At 37.8% G+C, this 27,422-nt stretch overlaps 1 protein-coding gene across 1 annotated transcript in view; it reads right to left on the minus strand.

The window, feature by feature from the left end:
• UNC13C (unc-13 homolog C) overlaps positions 1-27,422 on the minus strand; it is a 606,187-nt gene that overhangs the window by 95,747 nt on the left and 483,018 nt on the right. The window contains exons 27-29 of the mRNA XM_047864534.1: positions 25,282-25,359; positions 11,657-11,745; positions 1,687-1,836 (exon numbers count right to left, since the gene is read on the minus strand). Coding sequence (XP_047720490.1) covers positions 1,687-1,836; positions 11,657-11,745; positions 25,282-25,359 — 317 coding nt within the window. The remainder of the gene's footprint in view (positions 1-1,686; positions 1,837-11,656; positions 11,746-25,281; positions 25,360-27,422) is intronic.

Below are 27,422 nucleotides of genomic sequence, written 5' to 3' on the forward strand. Positions count from 1 at the left end.
GGATAACTTAGAACTTTCTCTATGTTCCACAACATTTGGATAAATGACTGGCTGGAAGTCTAAAACCATCAGGCATTCCATAGGAGTTTGAAGAGGATTTCTTTGTCCTGCTCTCCATTCACCATCACATTCACAACCAAATGGTAGTGTGTTTATATGATATGATTCTGTATTGGTCATAGAAAGAGCCATCTAATAAGATAAAAATGTCAAGTGGTTATACAGGAAATTAAATGGTAAAAGTCTACATTAAGAAACTAAAGAAATGAAGATGACTTTTCTCCCTTTCTTCTACACCTACATGCCCACCTCCCTCTTGCTAAGTTATATCCTAGATACTTCCTCATACAAACAGAAAAGACAATTTGTCTACCAAAATTGAAATTAAAGTGATAATGAACATTAGTCTTGGTTATGCAGTAAGCTATAAACAAAGGGAAATGGAATTAAAATTTACGTCAAAGGAGCACCTAGGTGGCTCAGTCGGTTAAGCTTCCGAATCTTGATTTCTACTCACATCATGATCTCATGGCTCATGAGATTGAGTCCTGCTTTAGGCTCTGCACTGATGGTATGGAGACTGCTTAGGATTCTCTCTCTCTCTCTCTCTCTCTCTCTCTCTCTCTCTCTCTCTGCCCTTTCCCCATTTGTGCTCTCTCATGTTCTCTCTCTCCAAAAATAAATAAATATTTTGAAAAATGAATAAAATGTCATAAATATATAGAAGAGGTCCTCTTTACTAATTCTTTCTTTGTTATCCTTATCTTTAAAGAAAGCTAATATGTCCTTATTTATCTTGGTCCCTTTGGTATCAGTTGATTTGCTACAACAATATTAAATGAGGTAACATATGAAACCACCAGGTATAACACTGTTCCCTTCGTAGGCATTCAAAATCATTTTTTACTTTTCTACCTTCAGTTTGGTGTTAAGTTCCACTATTTAAGAAATCATGTCTCTCGTTGCTTTAGATCAATGGTGACCCATTGTGGACTTATTTTAAAATATAGATGCCTTGACCCTACTCCAAACTTATGAAATTAGAACTTCTAAGAGTAGGAACTGAGCAGAAGCATTAAAAAAATCAAGCCTTTTTGGTTAAGAACAGTCTTAGTTGGTCACAAAGGCCTCCATTTCCACCCACTCGCACTACTACTAGGCCATAATCTCCATGGAGTCATGGACTTTGACTCTCTTTTTTGTCACTATCTAGTCCCTAAAATAAAAAGTTTGATACAGATAGGTGCTCAATAAATTACTGAAGGTTGAGTCAGGCAGTCTACTTGCCTCTGAACTGAAATAATTCTGCTCATACTTGTGCTATTCTCTTCTTCAGTTTTCTGACATGAAATCAGACATTCTGGACTTAATCCAGTCTTTTGTGATGTCCAAGAGGATGCAAAACAGTATCTTATCTGAGAAGCATCAAATCTTAATGTTTTCTCCCCTCAGAACAGCAAATTCCTTAGTTATCATTATTTATTTCCTTTCCTGCACAAAGTCATGCCTGCTTTTTTCGTATCTAGTAATGAACTAAAAGTCTTTTCCTTTTTGATGAATTAGCGTATTTCTCCAGAAGACTTTTTAAAACTATCTTATGTAGAGGAAAACAATTTTTTTCTCTTAAAAACTGTATCAGTCAAATTTAGGGTGGTGGTTAAAGAGAAAACTAGGTAGGAAACTTACGTTTTGTCCAAGAAGTCCATGAGGGGTCTTAACACAATCTCTGCATCCATTGCTGCACTGTTCTTATTAGATGCAGTATTTCCATTTGTTCTCATTTGGTTTAGTTCAAAACTCATCTGTTTTATACAGTCTCCAATGATAAGCTGGAAACTGAAAATAAAGAATATAAATTCCGAAATAAAAACAAGCATTTATGATTCCTTTGTCTTTGTCTGTTTAATTCAACTCCAAGGAGTTTGATCTGTTTCAAGTGGTGTGAATTCCCATGCTCATCAGTCTTCAAACTTCTTGTTCAGCTGCAAAAAATTTTGTTGCAATCAAAGCTTACTTGGGACCCATATAAGCAGATAAAAAGTAATGCTCTTCAGGTTGAATTAATTTGAGTGGGGGTTTATTTGGCCCCATCTCTCACAGAAATAGCTGAGCATTCCTCTGAGCATTGGAAAAATGTTTTTGAAAGACTCGGCATGGGATTCACCTTCTTCACTAGGCATCTGGGACTGCACACCCTCTTGGCTTTCCTCTAATCTCACTGGCTATGCTCTGTTCTCGGTTACGTGACCTCTAAGCATTGGAGTAGGGTTACCAGACTTAGAAAATAAAAAGACAGGATATGTGGCAACCAGGTGGCTCAGTCGACTATAGCTCAGGTCATGATCTCTCCCTCTTTGAGTTCGAGCTCCGGGTCAGGCTCTGTGCTGAGAGCTTAGAGCCTGGAGCCTGCTTCCAATTCTGTGTCTCCCTCTCTCTCTGCCCCTTCCCTGCTTGCTGTCTCTCTCTCTGTCAAAAATAATAAATGATAGAGAAACTTAAAAAAAACCAGGATACCCAGGTAATTTGAATTTCAGATAGTGAATATTTTTTAGGATAAGTACACCCCATGCAATATTTCAGGCATATGTATACTAAATATATCCATTCTTTACCTAAAATTCAAATTTAATTGTGTATATCCTATATTTTATCTGGCAACCCTACATTGTAATCCACTAGGCTTGATCATTGGACCACTCCATTTCTTTGTCAAATATAGCTTTTTTTGGCAATTGTATCTAGTTCCATGGCTTTCACAATGTCAATATACTGGTGATTCCCAAACACACATCTGCAGACCTGACTTCCTCTTTTTAAAAATTTTTTAATGTTTATTTATTTTTGAGAGATAGAGACAGAGTGTGAGCCGGGGAGCGGCAGAGAGAGAGGGAGACACAGAATCCGAAGCAGGCTCCAGGCTCTGAGCTGTCAGCACAGAGCCCTATGCAGAGCTTGAACTCATGAACCACAAGATCATGACCTGAACTGAAGTCAGAGGCTTAACCAACTGAGACACCCAGGCACCCCTGCAGACCTGACTTCTAATGTGAGCTCCAGACCACTTTGTTAAACTGCCTATGAAACCTTTCCACTTAGAAGTCCAATGCGTTTCTCTCATACCAATATCCAATCCATCAGGAAGTCATCATAAAGTATCCTAACTCTTAGTGTTCTTAGAATTCTCTGAGGACACTCTTATCTCATAGACACTGTTATGTTCCCTCTCCCATGAAATTTCTCATGGGTCTTTTGGTCCCTCACTCTTAGTCATACACCAGATGCCATGTCCATTGAAAATTCTTCGTGAATCACATTAACAAAAAAAAAGATAAGAACCATATGATCCTGTCAATCGATGCAGAAAAGGCCTTTGACAAAATCCAGCACCCTTTCTTAATAAAAACCCTTGAGAAAGTTGGGATAGAAGGAACATACTTAAAGATCATAAAAGCCATTTATGAAAAGCCCACAGCTAACATCATCCTCAATGGGGAAAAACTGAGAGCTTTTTCCCTGAGATCAGGAACACGACAGGGATGCCCACTCTCACCACTGTTGTTTAACATAGTGCTGGAAGTTCTAGCATCAGCAATCAGACAACAAAAGGAAATCAAAGGCATCAAAATTGGCAAAGATGAAGTCAAGCTTTCGCTTTTTGCAGATGACATGATATTATACATGGAAAATCCGATAGACTCCACCAAAAGTCTGCTAGAACTGATACAGGAATTCAGCAAAGTTGCAGGATACAAAATCAATGTACAGAAATCAGTTGCATTCTTATACACTAACAATGAAGCAACAGAAAGACAAATAAAGAAACTGATCCCATTCACAATTGCACCAAGAAGCATAAAATACCTAGGAATAAATCTAACCAAAGATGTAAAGGATCTGTATGCTGTAAACTATAGAAAGCTTATGAAGGTAATTGAAGAAGATTTAAAAAAATGGAAAGACATTCCCTGCTCATGGATTGGAAAACAATAAATATTGTCAAAATGTCAATACTACCCAAAGCTATCTACACATTCAATGCAATCCCAATCAAAATTGCACCAGCATTCTTCTCGAAACTAGAACAAGCCATCCTAAAATTCGTATGGAACCACAAAAGGCCCCGAATAGCCAAAGGAATTTTGAAGAAGAACAAAGCAGGAGGCATCACAATCCCAGACTTTAGCCTCTACTACAAAGCTGTCATCATCAAGACAGCATGGTATTGGCACCAAAACAGACACATAGACCAATGGAATAGAATAGAAACTCCAGAACTAGACGCACAAATGTATGGCCAACTCATCTTTGACAAAGCAGGAAAGAACATCCAATGGAAAAAAGAGAGTCTCTTTAACAAATTGTGCTGGGAGAACTGGACAGCAACATGCAGAAGGTTGAAACTAGACCACTTTCTCACACCATTCACAAAAATAAACTCAAAATGGATAAAGGACCTGAATGTGAGACAGGAAACCATCAAAACCTTAGAGGAGAAAGCAGGAAAAGACCTCTCTGACCTCAGCCGTAGCAATCTCTTACTCGACACATCCCCAAAGGCAAGGGAATTAAAAGCAAAAGTGAATTACTGGGACCTTATGAAGATAAAAAGCTTCTGCACAGCAGAGGAAACAACCAACAAAACTAAAAGTCAACCAACAGAATGGGAAAAGATATTCGCAAATAACATATCTGGCAAAGGGCTAGTATCCAAAATCTATAAAGAGCTCACCAAACTCCACACCCGAAAAGCAAATAACCCAGTGAAGAAATGGGCAGAAAACATGAATAGACACTTCTCTAAAGAAGACATCCGGATGGCCAACAGGCACATGAAAAGATGTTCAGCGTCGCTCCTTATCAGGGAAATACAAATCAAACCCACACTCAGGTATCACCTCACGCCAGTCAGAGTGGCCAAAATGAACAAATCAGGAGACTATGGATGCTGGAGAGGATGTGGAGAAACGGGAACCCTCTTGCACTGTTGGTGGGAATGCAAAGTGGTGCAGCCGCTCTGGAAAGCAGTGTGGAGGTTCCTCAGAAAATTAAAACTAGACCTACCCTATGACCCAGCAATAGCACTGCTAGGAATTTACCCAAGGGATACAGGAGTACTGATGCATAGGGGCACTTGTACCCCAATGTTCATAGCAGCACTGTCAACAATAGCCAAATTATGGAAAGAGCCTAAATGTCCATCAACTGATGAATGGATAAAGAAATTGTGGTTTATATACACAATGGAATTCTACGTGGCAATGAGAAAAAATGAAATATGGCCTTTTGTAGCAACATGGATGGAACTGGAGAGTGTGATGCTAAGTGAAATAAGCCATACAGAGAAAGACAGATACCATATGGTTTCACTCTTATGTGGATCCTGAGAAACTGAACAGGAACCCATGGGGGAGGGGAAGGAAAAAAAAAAAAAGAGGTTAGAGTGCGAGAAAGCCAAAGCATAAGAGACTGTTAAAAACTGAGAACAAACTGAGGGTTGATGGGGGGTGGGAGGGAGGGGAGGGTGGGTGATGGGTATTGAGGAGGGCACCTTTTGGGATGAGCACTGGGTGTTGTATGGAAACCAATTTGTCAATAAATTTCATATAAAAAAAATAAAACGAAAATTCTTCTTGAACACTCAATCTGAAGTGACATTTCTATCATTCTCCATTTCCTCACAGTTTTTTTTCTTAATTGCTTTATTATTCTCTATATGTTGTTATTATTTGACACACTGCATACTTTTAATTTGTTTATTGCCTGTTGCCCCAACTAGAATGTAAGCTCTATGAAGGCAAGCACTTTTTTTTTTTTGGTGCTACTTATCCACACCACAGAACCAGATGTCACACTTTGCACAAAGAAGTTGCTCAAGATCAAGTGGCTGAATGTATCAGTGGACCCTCTCCATCCACCCACTTCTATTACCTCACCACTCCAAGGACTTTTTAAAATTTTTGTTAATGTTTATTTATTTTTGAGAAATAGAGCGAGCAGGGGAGGGGCAGAGAGAGAGAGAGAGAGAGAGAGAGAGAGAGAGAGAGAGAATCCGAAGCAGGTGCCAGCCTCGACCTGTCAGCACAGAGCCTGATGCAGGGCTCAAACCCACAAACTGCGTGATTCTGACCTGAGCTGAAGTCAGATGCTTAACCAACTGAGCCACCCAGATGCCTCACCACTCCAAGGATTTAAATAAGTATGTGAAAAGTAATCTTTAGCATTATTTCTTCATTCTTTCTATCTTTTACTGAAATAATTGGCACAAAGTAGGACATTTAAATAATGGAGACTCATCATCACTATCATTCTTCTATAGTGTCTATTACTTTCACACTTCTAACAACAGGAGTAATTATTAGAGATGTACATGCAGGCAAGAAAAAAAAAATTTAGGAGAATGGGGATAAATGACAACCTGTAAAATGGTCCCATCACTAGAATGGTGATGATTAGAAGGAAAAAGTCTATTTAAAAAAGTATCACAGTTGGGGTGCCTGAGTGGGTCAGGCCCGATTGAGCATCTGACTTTTGATTTCTGCTCAGGTCATGATCTCATGATTCATGAGATTGAGCCCTATGTCAGGCTCTATGTTGACAGTGTAGACGCCGCCTGGGAATCTCTCTCCCTCTATCTCTCCCCTCCCCCAGCTTATACACTCTCTTTCTCTCAAAATAAATGAACACTAAAAAAAAAAAAAAGTACTGTAATCAAGTCAGTCCATTCCCTCTTCTCCCCCCACACACAAAGGTTATAGAGTTCATATTATTTCAGTCGTTTCCAAATGTACTAATTTCTAAAATTTTATATAGAAGTTTAGGAATTTTCACCATATAATGCTACCATTAAGTAGAAAATATAAGTATTTATCATTGCATGCATTCTACCAATATTTTAAAACACTTACGTGCCAATCTCCGTTCATAGGTGCTGAAGATGTATCAATGAATAAAACACAGAATGTCTTGTTCTTGTGGCACATGAGAGAATTTATTTTAGAATTTACATCATGAAAATATTTTACTTAGGCTGTTATCCAATATTTTATTTTTTTAATTTTTGGTTTTGCTACCAAATATTGGAAATCTTTGATATATTTTAAGCTGTCACAACTTGGATGTTTTCCTTCCTCCTGGGCCTTAAAAAAATGTTTATTTATTTATTTTGAGAGAGAGGACAGTGGGCAGGGGAGAGGCAGGGAGAGAGGAGAGAGAGAATACCAAGCAGGTTCCATGCTGTCAGCACAGAGCCTGACACAGGGCTCGATCTCGCAAATCGTGAGATCATGACCTAAGCCCAAATCAAGAGTCCGCCACTTAATGGACAGAGCTAACGAGGTGCCCACCTCCTGGACTTTTTATAGCAGATTTATAAATAAACTGTTCTGTAATTTTGAGCATAGAGTTAAGACCTGAATCTACTTTTACCATCATCCATCTTTGGCTCCCGACTTCTCTTGGACTTGCTTTAGTGTTGACAATACCATTCCTGCCTCTCTGGACTTGGTATCTGTATTTGGTTTCTGGATCCTTGAACCTCAGCTTGCCCCTATGCATGTAGCTCATTTCTTAGCTCCCTGCATATTTATCTAAAAGAGGATGTCTCACTGAATTAAACTCAGGTCCAGAAGAATCCAGGTATGTGTATTTTGGCTTTTACCTGGCCAGACCTGCCTTTAAACTTTTGTTAGGTAGTTGTTGTGGAGGAAGGTGGGGGTAGGCATGGTGCAGAATGTGAGAAAGTAAGTGGTGATAGTGGTGGTGTGTGTATTTAGTGAGGATACAGTGGCAAATATTTGGGACAATAGAAAAGAAGGTAGATAATGTTGGAAAATGTGAATTAGTTGATTTACCACTGGGTCATCAGTGATCCTGCTGACTGTAGTAATAATCACCCTTGAAATAGCCGCTTCCTTTTGCACTGTTTCTCAAATCAGTGTATTGGAGTGGAGGATAGATTGAGCAGAAGAAATTATGATAGTTATTTATAAAAATGTTTAAATGAGTTCTCCTACAATAGACCCATATGGTGAACTCCCCAGAAGCCAGCTCCGTGTGTGAGATCAGGCATATGCAAGAAGGGTTATCAGTGTATCAGAGACAGTGACATTTTATCTTAACATTAATCCAGGATAAACCAACACCTCCATTTCACCTAAAATTTTTTGTCTCTATTAATTTTTGGTAAGTTCACCTAAAATATTTTTTCTGTGTGAATTTTTTTAGTTGGAGAAGTCTGTAGCAATCAGCTTGAATAAAAGTGGTACCAGTTAATAATGACAGATTTTATAAGTACCCGTGAAGTCAAATACTAACAGGAGAATTCCTAGGAAATGTTCATGAATTCCTTTCTTAACCCAGCTAGCCACTGGTACCAAAGGCATCATTAAAAGAAATGTAGTAAGCCAAAAGCCAAACTCCAAAATATAAGCAGAAACCTAAGTGGCACAAGTTTTGACAACTGTAAGAACATCTGTAAGAACATCTTTAAGATATCACTGAAACTATATCACTTAGTTTCCTCCCAACAAACAAAACAGAACATGACAAAATAAAAAGAATTGATTCCTGTGAGCATGTCAAAGTCCCAGGAACCTGGGCTTCAGATGTGTGGTTTGGCTCTGCCCTGGCTTTACTGTGAAATCATCCTACCAGTTCCATATACAAAAATTATGTGATTGTGGGTTTTATTTTTTTTTAATTTTTTAAATGTTTTTATTTTTATTTTTGAGACAGAGAGAGACAGAGCAGGGGAAGGGCAGTGAGAGGGGGAGACACAGAATCCGAAGGGGGCTCTAGGCTCTGAGCTGTCAGCACAGAGCCCGACGCGCGGCTTGAACTCATGGAGTGTGAGATCATGACCTGAGCTGAAGTCGGACACTTAACCGACTGAGCCACCCCGGTGCCCCTGATTGTGGGTTTTAAAAACACCAGACAAAACAGATTCGGGGCAATTAATTATACACTTAATATTAAGGCTCTAGACTGCTAAATTTGACTCTAAAGAAGGTTGATTCAGACTAAAATGATCCAGTTTGACTTTACAGTGTGGTCACGCTGATCATTATAGCCATCCCATCCACCTGGTGTGATAATCTGATCGGTTGTGTGGGAAATAAATTCATACCAACAGGTATATAATAATTATTCTTTTTATAAGAAAAGCATGGCATGTGGGTTGTTTATTCCAATAATCTTAGCCATAGTTGCACACAATACTAAATTCTTTACTATATTTAATAAAATAATGAAGAAATAGTGCTGGGTAACCAGGAGTTTCAATATCTAGGTGAAAATAGCTGGCTTCACATGAACAAAATACTTCCAGTGCTCTTCTAACAGCAAGCATCACTCCTTATTTCATAACTGAAGTTCGCTCAATTTTTTTCAAATTATAAATTCAGCCTTTGTAAACTGAATATTCCTCCCACGAAACAAAACAGAACAAAATAAAAAGTATTTATTCATAAGGATGATTTGGCTATATTCCAGAAAGTAATTTGAATGTATGTTTTCTATTTATATTCTAATTTCTATTCTGTTTAGTCATCTTATTTCCCATTAGGTTCTGAACACCCCTTGCTATCCCAGACACCTCTTTGTTTTCCCTGACTTTGCTAAATAATCTCTATTTTTGTCTTCCTAGCTTAATGCAACAGTTTTTTTTGCTAACCACATATTAATAATTCACAACTGCACTGAAGAGAGGTAGGCCCAAATTGACTGACCAAAGGCCTCCATCAACTAAGTGTCACTCAAGTCAGAGCCAGTAAGCCCGAACGTCTCTGGGACAATGTCGGCATCTCCAACTCCAGGCACACAGAATCTTCAAATTGCTTATGAATATCTAGGTCAAGTAAGCACAATCATCCAGGTCAGCTAACAACACAGAACAGAAGGCAGAGCAATCACCTTGGGCTCAATACAGCAAGGCTGTCTCTTGTTCAGCACCTGAGCTGTGAAGGTGGGCTACATAAAGACCATGAATAATAAAGAGAAGGCCGGAGCACCTTGGTGGCTCAGTGGGTTAAGCATCCGACTTCAGCTCAGGTCATGATCTCACAGTTTGTCGTTTTATGCCCTGCGTCAGGCTCTGTGCTGACAGCCCAGAGCCTGGAGCCTGCCTCAGATTCTGTGTCTCCCTCTCTCTCTGCCCCTTCCCCACTTATGTTCTGTCTCTCTCTCTCTCTTCCTCACAAATAAACAAACATTAAAAAAAATTTTAAAAAATGAAGAGAAGGCCAATATGGGATTCTTCTTTACTTTTCATCATTGCTATATTTGGGGGGGAAATGATGATTTTAGTGTCTTTTTCTTTTTAGTCTTTCTGATTTGAAAGTAGCATATCTAATCAATATTTATTAAGCATATATCTTTCCAAAACCCAATAATAATTGATGAGTGGGGTTCAAAGAGATAGATAACCTTCATTAGAGTAATTTTGATAGTGGCATCTGATAACAGAACACAGTAAGTGAACATTTATCAAACTAATATTTAAAGCAAATTCTGGGGGGTGCCTGGGTGGCTCAGTCTTAAACAGCTGACTTTGGTTCAGGTCATGATCTCAGGGTTCATGAGTTTGAGCCCCTCATGAGGCTCTGTGCTGACAGCTCAGAGCCTGGAGCCTGCTTCGGATTCTGTGTCTCCCTCTGTCCCTGCCCCTCCCCAACTCATGCACTATCTCTTTCTGTCTCAAAAAATGAATAAACATTAAAAAAATTTTAAAGCAGATCTGTATGAAGTTAATGAACCTCTTTAAAGATGTGTTTGCTTTTCTATTTTAACATTTGATGATGATCTAATGGATTTTTCCTGTAGGGTCAAAATGAAGTTTATCTAGGATGGATTTTTCTCTCTTTAGAGCCACACTATAGAGAAGGAAAATTTATTGTTTAAAAATAGAGGCGACTGGGTGGCTCAGTCCATTAAGCATCAGACTCTTGGTTTTGGCTCAGGCTGTGATCTCATGATTTCTTGGGTTTAAGCCCCACGTTGGGCTCTGTGCTGACAGCATGGAGCCTGCTTGGGATTTTCTGTCTCCTTTTCTCTCTACCCCTGCCCCACTTGGGCTGTACCTCTCTCAAAAATAAATAAATAAACTTTAAAAAACATAGAAAAAATATAGATGTGCCAGTAGTCTCCTATGGGTAATTACATCAAGATTCCTAAACCTTAAAACCTAGAGCCCTGGCTTTATTAGCATATGGGGTTGGAATTCAGTTCTTTGGAAGTGCAGTCACAATGATATAAATGGCATGAATGCAACTCACTCTTCTTTTGTATGTGAAGCGTCTCTCCCTCCCTTCATTCTTTCAATAATTACTAAGCTCGACACACTAGAATTTCAGGTAGGAATGAGATATGCGGTTTCTGACCTTAAGAAGCACACTAGTAAAGTCCGGAAGATAGGCAAGTAAAGCACGATTTAGAGTACAGTGTTATAAGTACTACCCAACTGAAGGATCATGCAAAGTTCCAGCAAACATGTATCAAGACTTCACTGATAGATTGTGGGGTTGTTGAGAGGAGATAGTGCATGGTTTGATTATTGGAGTTAAATGAATTTAACCAGTCAGAGGAGAGAAATAGCATTGAAAGCATGATTAGTATTAGCGGAAACCCAACACATTTGGATAATAACTACTTAGCCACTTACCTTTCACCATAAGTGATGCTGAGCTCATCCAGAACCCCATTGAGTTTAACTTGAAGTTCTTTTAGAATAGCACTAGCTTCAGGATCTAGCTGCAGAAAGACCATAAACGATATTACTTTGGAGTTGTGAGAAAGTACACTTTTGTTTCTCTTACAGGCATTTTGCTTATTACAAGGTAAACTTCAAACGATACAACACACATATCCTCTTTCCTTTCTTTTTTTTAATCTTTGAAAGTAAGTGCAAAATTTAGGAAATTCTAAATATGTGTGAAAAAAATTGATCGAAATGCATGGCATGCATACAGATGAGAGCTAAATAGCAAAGCCTTTGTTGGTTACAGCAATGGGATGCAAGGCATGAGAAAGTAACCTTCAGAACACGGTAACTTCATAACTTAGACATCGATTGTGCTATGCATTAGTTGAATATACATGTTGCTTCAAAATATAGTTCAGTTTTTACTATCCTTGTAAATAAATAGGCCCATAAAAATAAAATAGTAAGAAAAATTAATTTGTGAGTGTTGTACTGTGACTTGACTGTATTTATATATTTTTTATAACTATAGAATAGTTAAAATTAAAAATTAAGTTATAAACTAGAGAATTAAAAATAGGAAAAATAAATTATCCAAGCACTGCAATGTTTCTCTGAGGTGATAGGCCTGACTTCTCTTCCTAGATGCCAATTAGAAATTCAGAGTTCAAGATCCAATGTTCCTCATTTTATTTTTATTATTCTTTAAGTTTTCAAATATTTATAGCTTGAAGTTAAGCTACTGAGCACACTTAGGGTCAAATAAAAAATAATTAAATCAAGATAACATATTTGAAGATGTTTTTACAATGCAAATGTTAAAAGTCAACTATTCTTTAAATTTGGTTTCAGTTCTTAAAATAATGTTAACCATTACAAGAAAAAACTATACTATAAATAAACGTAACTATAAACCTATCGATCTACTGACAGAATATTTTTGTAATTAAAGTTACAACTTTAAGAATCAACACAAGTTTCATTAGCACTTTAGAAACTTCTAATCTTTTTGTTAAGTTTTCACAAACTGTCAAAAAAGAATGACTTGTAACAGATGTATTATCTCAAGTTGATAGGAATTCATGTAAAGGGCAATCTAGAATATTCTCTGTAATTAAGTCAACCTTCCTTTGATGCTTTAGAAATTAGTTTCTTGCCCTTAGTGGCTATAATTATTATGCAAGCGGATCTACTATTGAAAACAAGGGATAGGATAAAGCCAACTTTTGGGGGTAGAACAAATTAAAGGAGGACTTATAGTGAATAGGAGGACCTAAGATGGATACCAAAAAATACAGGACCCAATATCAAATTTCAACTCCAGGAAGCCAGCCCAGGACCAAATAATATCCCTGATAGTATACACTGGTCATTTAGTACCGTAATCGTCCAAGAATATTTTCTAGTACTAAGATACTGTTAGGAAGAAGTATTATTTATATATCTCAGCACACTGTGTGGCTCTAGCTTATATTACCATGATTAAACACACTGGAATGGAAATAAAAAATTGCACTTGGCATGTGACTACTGATTTTATGAAACCAATCCTTGATGTCAATTTTGACTCAAATTCAGGTGGTTTCAACATTGGTTAGTTTCTGCTGCCCCTCTATAGAGCCAATGTGATTCTTCTGGACTTTGTCTTTTTTCTGTCTCCATCAACAGACAGGCTCACAGCTCTTACCCACAGATACATAGGCTACTGTTACAAACTTCTTTTGGAGTTAGAAAATTAGAATATCCTTGAGTCTCATAATTTCTGAGAGTTCCATTAAGCTATAGCTGGTCATAAGGCAGTGATTCAGAAAGATAATTAGATAGCACTTAAGTTAAAAAGACACTGATAGGCATTGAAACAAAAATAGCCTAATAAACTGTAATTCACCAAACTTTAACCAAGAAAATATTTGTGGGTTGTCTGCCCCACTCCCAAGGCACCATTCAGGCTGAACATTTTTTATTGTATTTTCTTGCTATTGACCTAATACCAATTTTATTTCATTTGGATAAGATTTCTGGGCAACAGGAATGAGAGAGAAGCCCTTCCATGGGTTTCTTCATGCTTCTGACTCTTTGGTAAACTGCTTGGGTAGATAGGTGTTAGTTTCCTGCCCATATACCTGTCATCTCCAAGGAAATGGCTATGAGAGTAGAGTTTTAACCAGGAAATTGGATTGCTTCTTTTTTTTTCTTTTAAAGTTTATTTACTTATTTTGAGGGAGGGATGGAGTGGGGGCGGGGGGGGGGGGCGGAGACAGAGAGAGAGAGAGAGGGCTGGCATAGGAGGGAGAGAGAGAATCCCAAGCAGGCTCTGCCCCATCAGCTCAGAGTCCCACACATGGCTCAAATTCAGGAACCTGTGAAATCATGACCTGAGCTGAAACCAACAGTCAGATGCTTAACTGACCGAGCCACCAGGGCACCCTGGGATTGCTTCTTATTTAAAATGTGTATTTTGTTTTCAAATTAGTTTAATATACACATTGAGGTTTTTTTCACCTGTTAAGATAATGACTTTAAAGTCATATAAAAATGGTTAGATCAGTTGGATGAAATTATGCTATTTTCCCATAAATTATTTTAGTCTACCTTTGGCATTTTGTGAATGGAGATTTCTATCAAATAGTTGGCTTTGGCTTGAAACTGTGAACCTGTCAAATCTATAGCAATTTAAACATTGGATGACAGTTTTCATTTCCTCATAGAAGCTTAAGTTTCCAAGTGGGTGCAAACTAACGCCTCTGTCATGGAACCAGGTGAAAAAAAAAATTATAATTTCAGTTAAGTACATGTTGTTCATCTGATCAAAATCATACCATTATAACATTAAAACAGAAGCAGTAATTATGAGGCCGAATTGCAGGTCTTTTGCAATAATAATGATTATAAATATCATACTCATCTAGTTATAAAACAATCCCTTTAGGCAGCAAATTAACCAGTTCTTGGGTTCTGCATTTCTTTATTCTTACATATAGAATAAATTTTCCTTACTACTACAAACTTCCTTAAGTTTGTAAGAAACAATAACTTGGGCTTTTAGACTTCATTGCCTAAATTACCAACAGCACGTTTTACAAATTATTGGCTACTTTGGAAAGGTGAAAGACTACCTGATTTAAATCTTTTTCCCAAAGATTTAAAACTTAGACTGGTTCTAAATGTAATATCAAATATCAACTTGCATTTTTTATATTGTTATTTAGAGTTATTATTAAAAGGAAAAAAAACAAGCATTCAAAAGTCACAGTTAATAAATTTATTTTAAATTACAAACTGAGGGGTGCCTGAGTGGCTTAGTCAGTTGAGCATCTGACTTCGGCTCAGGTCATGATCTCACAGTTCATGAGTTGGAGCCCCAGGTCAGGCTCTGTGCTGATGGCTCAGAGCCTGGAACCTGCTTCAGATTCTGTGTCTCCCTCTTTCTCTGCCCCTCCCCAGCTGGCACCCTATCTCTGTCTCTTTCAAAAATAAATAAAAACATTTAAAAAATTTTTTTAAAATTACAAACTGAATTAGCGTGTATACGTGAACAACTTGGCTGGCAAAAAATAAAAAATAAATGCCTCCATGTAAAGAGGAATATACTCAATGAGAATTTAAATATACAGAGTAAAATTCTGAATTTATAGTAAAGCTTTTGAAACAGATTTTATCCACACTCCGTGATAGGTTTTAGAATTCCAAAATCAAGGCTGGAAGGGTATGATTTTCTAATGGTCAGAATGAACTGTCGTCATACATAGGTACTCTCTTGAGATTTCACACCACTGACATATTTTATACCACTGAGCTGTGATAATAAAAAAGACTTGTCTGGAAGAGAGAGCCAGCATGCAAGCTATCTGCTAAGTTCTTCTTCCCTAAGGCCCACTTCTGCTTTTCCTTTAAAAGACAATACATCCATCACTTACTTTAGCAATTCTTGCCCTCCATGCTGCCGGCCTTGTGCTGTTAGTAGCTCTAACTCCTGCACTACCTATGCGGTTTACTACAAAATCTGTACAAATCTTTCTTCTAATTGTTCTCTTATTAATCTATCTCTTCCACTGATTTCTGTCTTAGTTAACTGTCCACCCTGAGTGTCTGTCCCTGTATGCCTAGGCATTTACCAAATATTTGAGGAAGGAGTTGAGGGCAGAAAGAAGCACGGAAATTATCCCTCAAAGGAAATCTTGATACCCAGAGTGCTCCTTCTCCTTGGAGTGATAATTTGCATTGACTATTAATAGAATACTTTTGCATTTGAAATCTTTCATTCCTTAGCAACCATATATTCTGGAGTTACAAACTTAGTCCTGATTTCAAATTTTTGTCTCACTGTCAGCCCGTATCAGATTATGTCCTGATATTTGTTTAGTTCCAAAAATATGGTTACCATACCCACTCTGCATGTTTTGGTTTGTTTGTGTTTTACCAGCACACATTATTTCCCCAAGGAATGTGAAGGGAATCTATGTTATTTCAGCCTCTTAAAACAGGAATGGTTAATCCAACCATCAAGCTGTTGCTGGAGATAGAACTTGTCAGTTGGAAAGTAGCTTTAAACTCTTTCAACAGCTCAATACAAACTCTTTAAAAGAATTAAGGCTTTGCAGGAAGAATTAAGGCTTTGCAGGAAGAAATTTTGTGTGAATTGTATTCCTGTTCCCCAGTGTTCAATACTACCGCATCTCCTTTCTGTTGTATACACATTACTAGGCTGTTTTTCCTCCTGTTCAACTCATCAGTGTTAGAGTTCCATTATTTGCTTATCTAAACAAGTGCAGATCAGGGAGGATGATCAGTCCCTGGCCTTCATCTACACAGGTCCCAAATTTTGGTCATTGGACTGGTGGGTTTCATGTCCTGCAGGTTTTTTCAGAACAATCTTTTAGTAAATGCAAACACAATCACTATATCTATGAAAAGAAAGAAAGAAAGAAAGAAAGAAAGAAAGAAAGAAAGAAAGCAAGCTTCATTTCCAAGGAAAACAGTTCAACTTGAGCTCTTGGTCCCTTGTTTTGGATTCTGCTCAAATATCCCTTTCTGTCTTCATTCCCCTTCATCATTATCTTCATGACCCCATTCTATAAATGTAGTCAAACAACACTTTGTTAAAATAAAAAATAGAATACAAAGACCAACTTATTTAGTACTAGCTTCTCATTGATAGCTTGCTAATATCTTTTCTTCTCTTGACCATCAAACTGTTCACAGCATAAATGTAAAACTTATAGCTTCCTTATTTCTTAAATATTGATCTCCTCTAGTGTAGTTTCTGCTCTGGACGCTCCACTGAAATGTTCATGTATACATCACCAGTGGTTTGTTAATAGTGATCTCCAATGACTATTCAGCCTACTCAGCCTGCATTCACTCTTGCTTTCTCAAGCTCTTTTTCCTTATTTCTCTAGAGACTACCTTCTCTTAGCTCTCCTATTTTTCTGCCTATCATTTGTCTCTCTTTTGATGACTTTTCTTCCTCTATATACTCCTTAGAAATAAGTGTCCTTCAATTCTCCCTTCCTCGTCTCCTTTTCTTTTTCCCACTCAATCTCTCTTGAGCAATCACATCCATGCCTATGTCTTCAATTCCCACCCCTGTGTTAACAACCCCCCAAATCTCTACCTACAGCTTTAACAGGCTGCCTGAGCATCATGTCTACATTCCCACATACCTATTTGGCCTTTTCTACTTGGATGACCTAAATGTCAGCATATCAAAAATGAATGTATTACCTGTCCATCCTTAACTTATGTCTCAAATTTTATTGATACCATACCATTAAGGCAGAAATGCGAAAATCATCTTTGACCCTTCTTTTCCTTCTACCTTCCCATATTCACTTGGATACCAAATATGACTGATAACATCTCAAATATTTTCTCCATCTGTCCTATCCTCTTCAATTTTTGATGCAGAATTATCCTCATGTAGACTCGAATGCAATCATTTCCACATTGTGTTCTTGTTTTCTCTTTTATTCCATCCTCCTAACTATTCCTAGAGTGGTTATAATAAAGACCAAATCTGCTGGCCCCACTAGTTGGCTTCAACAAGGCAAGGGCTTCAAGTAATTTATCACAATCTTATCTGGGCTATGTTTTTTTTGTTGTTGTTAAATATCATTTCTCCCCAACCCTCCTATTTGGCCAGAATTTATACATCCTAAAATGGCTAGCTCAACTTAAAATATATGATTGAGAAATCACTGAACATTCCTTACTGAATCCAGCAGGAAATTACACTCCTTGGAATGTCCTAAATCACCTTGCTGAGCTATGGTATTCAGCATGGGCATTGTGGAATGCTGTGTGAAATTTAAAAACATGTATGGTGTTCTGTATTGAAAATAAAGAAGAAAGAAAGAAAGAAAGAAAGAAAGAAAGAAAGAAAGAAAGAAAGAAAGAAGGAAGGAAAAAGAATTGTGCCCCAGGTCCACCAATGCTACACTGTCTTTTGTTTCCTTTTTTATTCCTGTTAGGAAAGAAGCTCCCCAAGAACTTATAAGACCATTTTAAGGGATAGACTATGACATTTTCTTTATGCCATTCAGATTTGCATGAACTGTTATGCTAGAGTATCATTAGTTATATAAATTCATGCCTCTAACTTCTTCGCTTCGAAAGTTGAACATCAGTAGCTGTCTTGCATCCTAATTAGAGAGTATGCAGTAAATCCAACTGTCATTGTGCTTCAAATCAACTGAATGCCTTTGAGATATGTTAAGTTAGGTTCTTCAGCCTAGACAACTGAAGGGGAAAAAAAGCCTTTCCTTTATCCCTGTACTTTTAAGAAAAAATGATACCTTCAGACCTCATATGAGTGACAAGATCCATTCTTTTCTCTTAAACATTTTTTTCCTCTTCACCTACAACACATAGACTAAACCTCTACTCCATGGGTTTATAACAAGTGTCCTTATAACTGCAGAATTTTAGAACTAGAATGAACTTCAGAAGCCATCTAGTACAATTCCCTTTTACAAGTGGAAAAACCAAGGCGTGGACAATGTGCCATGCTTCATGATATATTTTGGGGACATATGAGGACTGAGGAGCAGCAGTCTAAGAAGCCATATTTTTTAAAAGAAATTCTCTTCTGCAAATGCTCATTAAAAATTAAACAAGTACAATAACTTGATTGAGAAGGAACATTGGGCTTATTAGCTCCATCTATTGGCTGACTAACCATGAATATGGACAGAGTAAGATTAAGTCAGGAGAAGAAAGGAGGCACAAAATTTATGTTCAGAATTTATTCTATAAAAAATGCCTTTTTGCCCTGTTTCACTCTGTCTTTCCCATTCTGCTACTCACATTAGGGAATCCATTCACCCATTAGGCACTGTGAACACAGTCTGTTCAATCAACTGAACTGAATACCTGTTGAACATCAGTCCACGGAGACAGAATTCCCTCAGTGAGCCATTTGCATGAAGTGCCTGAGGTCCCTTTCAATGAAGTAGGAGAAGAAGGGGGATTGGCTGGGTTAGAGAAGTAAATTTTCCTAGTTTGCATTGATTTATGGGTTGTGAAGGCAAGCATAAACAGTCAAAGAGGATCACAAGACAATAAAATAGGTCTATTATAGAAACTGGCAGTTAAGCTCTATTTTTTTTCTCCCTCCTGGCTGTGGCTTGAATTCTCTCTCAAGTTCTCTTAAGGTTCAGAGACAGGTTCGTTTAAATAAAGACTTGATGGCACAGAGGCGACCCTATGATTTCTTGGGAATGCTCTGGGGAATGAGGTTAACAAGCAGTACCCGCCTGAGTTTTTATTTCATCCTGACATGGGTCACCCACCCAGAAACTTCTCAACCTAACAGATGGCACCTTTTCTTCATTTCACAAGCTTAGCAGTTAGCTGAATTTTACTTGGTAGCAGTGCTAGATTCTTAATCATACTTACTAAATCACCTCAATGCAATTTGCCCCTCTGGCCCTCATTAGTCTTTTAATTTTCTATTAAGTCCGATTTGTTAACTGCAATCATAGAGATGGTTCAGAGGAGAAAGAAAGCAGGCAAGAGCTGCATGCCACCAAATAAAAGGCCACTACTTCAAACATTCAGTTCCCTTTGTTATCTGCTGCCATAAAACTGAAAATAGCTGCTTGCTTTTACCGAATTCAGCCAAATGACACCCCACCTTGGAGCTCTATTTACACATGAAGAGACTAGAAGTTTCACTTTATTCTTTGAATTGTTGCAGGAGAAGATTTAACAATTACAGCTTTCATTTAAAGGATATTTTCACATTTGCAAAGTGTTGGGGAGGAGGTTCCACTCCCAAACTTTATTACTTTAATTGTTCTGACTTCACTAATAAACTTCCTGTCTCAACAACTGCCCTACAGATTCAGTAACTATGAGGGCAACAATAGACCCTTCTACCAAATAGAAAAAAAATCTTTGCAAATTGCTTTAGAAAACAATTTTAGAACTAAAAGGAAGAGATGACTAATGTAAATTGTTTATTTTACTATCTAAGACGTCTGATACATATTTTATAATTTACTTTGTAATGGCTGGAAAAGAGATGAAAACAGTACACCAATTCTCACTAATGTATTAACTAGTGAGTGGTATCTCTATTTACATTAAGGACAAAAGGTGAGACACATCAGAAACCTGAACATAAAGCTTAGCCTCCGTACAACCACACCTTTCGATACGGTTACATATAAAATGTAAGCAAAAAGTCTAGAATGTTTTAAAAAATTCTGAGTATTTGTTTATTATTGCAAATTGGTCACCTATGTTTTTGGATCACTGCATTCCTTAATACAAACATTTGCCTGTACCATTGCATGCTGTGTCTGGATCCATTCCAATGTGTCGAGTCCTCTGTGTTCTCCAGATTCAAAACATATTAAGTAGGTCAGTGAGGTGTGTGGCACAGATAAGACAAAGGAGGCTCTGAGCCATTTCCTAATTACCTGGTTGCTGTTCTAAGAGCACAGAGCCATAATTCTCAAAATGTGGTCCCCTGAGCAGAAGCATTAGCATCAGCTGGGAATCTGTTAGGAATGCAGGTCATCAGGCTCCACCCAAGACCTTCAGAATCAAAAGTCTGGGGATGGAATTCAGCAACGTGTGTTTTAACCAGCTACCCAGGTAGTTCCGATGCATGCTGAAGTTACAGAAGTACTAGTGTGAAGCATTACTTCCTTTAAAGCAGTGCTATTCAATCCCCTGTTGCCAGCAAGTATAATTTTGAAAGGATAATGCTAAGTAAAATATGATAGGGGTTAATTTCCGTCCTCTCTGGTGGGGATTTGCTTAGCTGAAGACTAAGTCCTTACAGCTAATCGGTTTTACAGTGAATTTCAATCAGCGACATGCATTATACTTTGAGTCAGATGCAGTTTCTAACTCATCAAATTCATTATTAAACAGTGGAAAAGGATATAGATAAGGCTTTCCTGAAACAAAAGAATAGTTACATTGCTCATTAAAATACACACGTTTAGGATAGGTGGCATTATGTTTCAGATTCCATGGCCCTGTTCAGGAAAGTTTACCACAGTGAAATGAGTCAAGAGATTCAGTTATTTTTGAGACATAGCAATGAAAATATTACCAATGTATCTAATTAGTCTGCTTTGTGGCCAGCAGAGTAAGAGAATATAGCTAAGGAAACAAATGCCTTTATTCTTCTCTCTTAATGATGGCTGACTTCTAGCATCTGAAGTACTGTCAGTAAGTTAGCAGGCTTATGGATAATTATGGATTCTACCACTCAGGACAATTGCACCAATGCAATATCACGAAGGAGTAATGCCTCTTCTGCTTACACAGCACACTCATAATTTTCTAAATCAATTACTACAAGTTCTCCAGAGTTTCATAACCCATATCTTATGGCTTCTTGAAATGAAATGAAATTTCAGATCATCTGATTTTCTTTTTCATGCATTTATACAAATTAGATTGCAGGGCAAGGAAATGCAACCGAGTCCTTTTTGTAGGTGAGGGCAATATATTTTTATGAAAAAATAAATACAGGGTCTGTATTTATTTCAAATTGCTCTGAGCTGAGTTATACTCATAAAATAATTAAGCTATTAAAATAATGTAAACCAAAGTATATGTGTTTTTCTTTTGAGGTATTTCAGCTATTAGAGAATAATAAAATGATCATTCACCAATAATGAAAATAAGTACCTGACATTCTGATAATCATTTTGCTGTTACTGTGTTACAAAGGGACCGATAATGCAGTATGGGGATTGTGGTGCACATAATTTAACTTCTAGCTCAAGTCAATCCATACTGCGGGTTGGCTACTCTATTTTAGTATAGTGTGTCCCAAAACAATATGCACATGAAAGAATCACATGGCATGCTTTATTAAAAAGAAAACAGATTCTGGGCCTCATTCTTAAGGTTACGTTTGCTTCATGGCTTGTGTGACTTACTATATTTTTTATATTCTCTACAGTAATCACAAGGTTGTTATGCCAAAACATGCTCTTAATTTTTATGCAAGGAAGCATGTCAGAAAGTCACAATAGAGGAGAAAAAATTTAGCAGTTTGCTTTTCTTTTTCTTTCTAAGTAGGGCACTAGGAAAAAAAAACCCGATGTGCCCACATGGTCTCTGGGGTATCGTGCAGGCAGGCAGTAATGGTGTCTACACAAGGACTGCTTTTGGAGCCACTGACAACAGCATCATGTCAAGACTGTCAGAATGTCAGCTCATGTTTCAAACTGGGACTCCATTAAGCCAATGTTTTTTTACACCTAGAAAAAGGTTTTAAACATTATTTCCATCTCCAGAGGGAAAAGAGGCTGATCCTGGAGAGTGCAGCTGCGCTGCCCCTACAGTGGTGGGGCTAAAGCGGCAGAGAGCTGCAGCATCATGCAGCGGGGCGTGCGGGCGGCAGGCACTTTGCAGACGATATGAGATGCAAGCCATGCTGCTGCTAGGAGCCAGCTAATGAACACAGAGTAAACCATTTTGAGCAAGTGCACAATCATTAATCATTTGCTAATTAAGAGTTTTTGTAGCAAGAAGTGCACATCCTAGCACAGGTGGTAGGGGACAAACTATAAGAAACTCCTAAAAAGAAGAACTAGACAGGGAAGCTTCCCTTAGCAAGACGAGTCCCGGTGTTATGACCAGTTCCACTGTGAGAGGAAGACTGGCGTCAGTACACAATGCATTACCTTTAAAGGCCACCGAGCATGCCCATATTAAGTGCTGTATAAACTTCTCATAGTGAAGGGTAAATTGTCATTCTCAATAAAATCCTCTTTATCTTAATAACAGCTCCAAGTTAAGGAGCCCATTTAGATAGTGCCCTATGTAGCTAACTGGATTGGAAGGGTTCTGCCTATAATTTTGAGATTCTGGTGCCCAAAGGAGGCTGAGTGTAGCAACTAGCAACTCTAACATAAATCTGCAGAATGAAGATTCTTTCTCTCCTTTCTCTCTGGAGGCTGAATGTTACACCCACACTTGGGTTGAGGTCTTGCTCCCTCCTGACATCTCATCAATACCAATGGCAATGCTAACACTTTTTTTTTGTAACAGATGATGAGGTGAAAATGGAAAATAATAAGATAATAAATTGTTCTTAGAAAGGAGACAGAATATCAAAAGATGATAAGGAGAGGGAGGGAAGGGATGAATAATATTTAAATGCAGGAAAAGAAAAGAACTAGGGTCCATGCTGTTCTCCTAAAAAATTACATTGTTAGAAACTAGATATTCATTCCATTCACTTAATTGATTCTTCCCTTTAAATTATGTATGAGGAGTTTAGCAACTGGCCTTGCAAGAGTGATAAAGGTAGAAGGCACCAACCTCAGTATTTCCATCTTCATTATGTTCTCCAGTAAGAAGAGTTGTGTGATTTAGCTATAGAGTTGTAGCTAAATTTATAATGTGAAACCGGTACATTTCAAATTGGCAATTTTATGTGGAGCAAAGAATCCATTCTTGTTTGGTGTACAAGGTGCCCCATAACATTTTTGGTTAGCGCGTGGCTTGGCCCACATAGCTTCCTTAAGTACAGGTCTGATCTGTCTTGTTAATATTCAGTCAGCAGTTTATGACTCACATTAGAATCCAACCATGGAATAGTAAGGAAATAGAAGTAGCATTAGGATAAATTCCTGGAAATATGGCATTTTAAATAGAACTTTATCCTTACATGATATGTGGTCTTAAAAATTCAGTAAAAGACGACAGAATTCTGCCCCCACCCCTGCAAGAAATCAGTCATTTCTTCACAACACTTCTAACAGTAAGTGAACTTAAACTCTGAATATAAAACATCACTAAAATTAAAACGGCAGTCTCCAGCTATGATCCTCAACTGCTTGTGTTCACCTAACTCAGCAAAATAATTCAAAAGCGAGATGGATGCCCTCATACTGTGCAAAAGGCACTAACACACGATAGGGAATGGAGTCTTATTTTATACAAAATAAACTGATAATGTGGTTTAAAAATCAGAGTTCATTTTTGAACTATTCCATCTCTGCACGCATATCCTAGTGCTTCTGATTTGTAGGCTGCAAAGCAGCAAGTTCAGTTTTCAAAAGACTGAGTGTCTAAGATAGCAAAAAAAGGGAGGGAAACGTACAAATGTCTCCATGGGGTTAAAAGCAACATCACATGTGAAGAATCCCAGTGTTAAAAGAAGCATTTTCAGCCTGTACATTTAGAAATAAAAGGGATCTTTGCTTTGAAGTCCAAAGTTGCTTCACGTACATCTCTGACCCTTACCTCAGTAAGGAACACTAACTAAAATCCTCAACAGAAATATCTCTACATTCTAGTGGCCCTTGGGGTTGTTTTAGGGAGGGGGAGTGGTGGGAGAATGCCAGCTGCATGAACCTTTCCCTGTCGGCACCAACTCTGGTCCCCAAGTCCCTGGATGCTCATGTCAGTGTGTGAAAGGAAAGACCGTGGCAAAAGCAGGAGGCAGGTGCACAACTACTATTTCACTGTCTGCTTGATCCAAATGAGCGAATGAGAATAAATAAGAAGTGCGATGGTCTTTAGGTCTGGGGGGAAACAGCCAGAAAAGGGTAAGATGCTTACTATCACAAACCTCATAAAAGAATCTTTCTCCTTCCTTCTTCTGCTCAGGGAAATGCAAGTCAAAGATGTTGGACAAAGACACAACACATTACAGACACAGCACACAACACATTTTGACAGATTTTTAGATGTGAACAATAAACTGATGCATCAAAACCACTAGGGCCACAAAGCACATTTCAGAGCAAACATTGATATCAGGTTGACATTGTGCAATATGGTGAAAAAAAATCCGCAGTTTGTAGAATTTTACAGATCATTAGCATATATAGATTTGTGTGTATAGCACTCTCTCTGTATACACACTACAAAAGGCTACTGACCATCTCCCCCCTCCCATTCACACTTCTAATGCATCACTCAAATATTCAGTTGTGTATAATGGTCACCTTATTGTTAATGGTATTTTAGATTACCGGCCATGTCCTCTTCTGTTGTTAACCCATGTAAAAAACTTGATTATGACACTTTCCATAGCAAAGAGCTGTGCTGCTAATGATCTCTAAATAGATATTTGGCAAATGCAGGCATAAAAATATACCCACCTCTTTCCCTCCCATGGATTCAAACATTTTTTCCAGCTGGACCCGCAATTGTTGAATATTGTTCATCAATATACAGGGCTTGAAGTAAAGCAAACAACAAAAAAGATGGTGTGAGCATCTTTTATACATGAAATTATTGAATGAGTTTACCTTAAATGTGATAAATATACAATCATCACTGAAGTATTATATCTGGCAAAGAGAATAATTCTGCTATTTTGATTATACTTCTTAAGAGTCAAGAATGGAAGAGGGAAATATTATCACTTTGGGGAATGCAATTTAATAATATATCAGACAATAAACTATTGGGGACTTAATTACTAATCTTTCTTTTCCTCTTAATATTGAGCCAAATTCTCTTTTAAAGATTTACTTTAAGAAAAGGTATCGAAATTGTGGTTTATATACACAATGGAATACTACGTGGCAATGAGAAAGAATGAAATATGGCCTTTTGTAGCAATGTGGATGGAACTGGAGAGTGTTATGCTAAATGAAGTAAGTCATACAGAGAAAGACAGATACCATATGTTTTCACTCTTATGTGGATCCTGAGAAACTTAACAGAAGACCATGGGGGAGGGGAAGGAAAAAAAAAGGTTAGAGAGGGAGGGAGCCAAACCATAAGAGACTCTTAAAAACTGAGAACAAACCGAGGGTTGATGGAGGGTGGGAAGGAAGAGAGGGTGGGTGATGGGTATTGAGGAGGGCACCTGTTAGGATGAGCATTGGGTGTTGTATGGAAACCAATTTGACAATAAATTTCATATTAAAAAAATTAAAAAATAAAATAAATAATAAAAAAAACCTTATTCTCAAATTCTGACACTCTAAAAAAAAAAGAAAAAAAAAGAAAAGATATCAGTTTAAAGTTACCATTATTTCGCCATTTAAAAAACAAAATCACCATCTGAATTTTAAAAATCCAAGGGGGAGGGGCGCCTGGGTGGCTCAGCCGGTTAAGCGGCCGACTTCGGCTCAGGTCATGAGTTTGAGCCCCTAGTCGGACTCTGTGCTGACAGTTCAGAGCCTGGAGCCTGTTTCAGATTCTGTGTCTCCCTCTCTCTGACCCTCCCCCGTTCATGCTCTGTCTCTCTGTGTCAAAAATAAACGTTAAAAAAAAGTTTAAAAAAAAAATCCAAGGGGGAAAAAGAAAAAAAAAAAAGACACCTTTAATAGATTCTCTTTGGCTATAGACAAAGTCCACACATCGGTATTCAAGGCCCTTAGTTATCTGGCTCCAAATTAGGTTTTCCTTCCCATCTCTGTCTACCACAGGTAACTTTCCCCTCTAAGCAGCTTTTCCCCCCAAAACACCTGTGCTTTCCAGACTCCAACTTGGCTTAGCATGTGGCCTCTTCAGTTCCACCTCTTTGCCTATTTGAATCATATCCATCATTCCAGATTTGAGCTTTCTCTTTCCCACACTATATCCTGTTGTCACTCACTTGACATTTGTTTTATTTAACTTTATACTGCTTTTCACTGTCTCACCCACTGACCTTAAATGCACCGTACATGCTGCTGTGTCCTCTGCTTTTTCTTACTCCCAAAGTACCACACAGAGCCTTACACAAAATATATGTTTAAAAATGTTTTTGACTCCATGTTTCCAGGGAAGCAGAAATATACAATAACATAAAGATGGAGGGCCCTGTGACAGGACTAGATGTGGCCTTAGAATAATAGGAGTTAATTTATAATTGGAAAATAGAATTCAGAATAGTTGTAGAATAATTTAATATTTGTCGCATACTGATTCTGAAAAGCCAGTTGACTGGGGGGAGGAAAACAGTGAAAGAAAGGAAAGTGGATATATTTTCCAAGTTGCTGGGAAATGAGCCAATAAAGAATTAGACTCATATAAAGGACTTACAGGACATCAGAGAGGTGTTTTCTGTTTCCACTCCTCAGTGGAAAGATTTTATTAATGCTGTAACCACATTACTGACCTTCGAAAAACTTTCTACTTGATTCTTAAAGTGACCACATTCTAACTTCAATTTATGAAAACAATTTTAAACTTTGATTCTCTTCCCTTGATTCTGGTCACATAAGAATTGTATGTCTCTAACACAGATATTTGAGATACATGTGCCATAGATTCTGTTCAGTAAGCTGAACCACAATGTTCCACC

This window comes from Prionailurus viverrinus, chromosome B3 (assembly GCF_022837055.1).
Source record: "Prionailurus viverrinus isolate Anna chromosome B3, UM_Priviv_1.0, whole genome shotgun sequence".
Classification (NCBI taxonomy): Eukaryota; Metazoa; Chordata; class Mammalia; order Carnivora; family Felidae; genus Prionailurus; species Prionailurus viverrinus.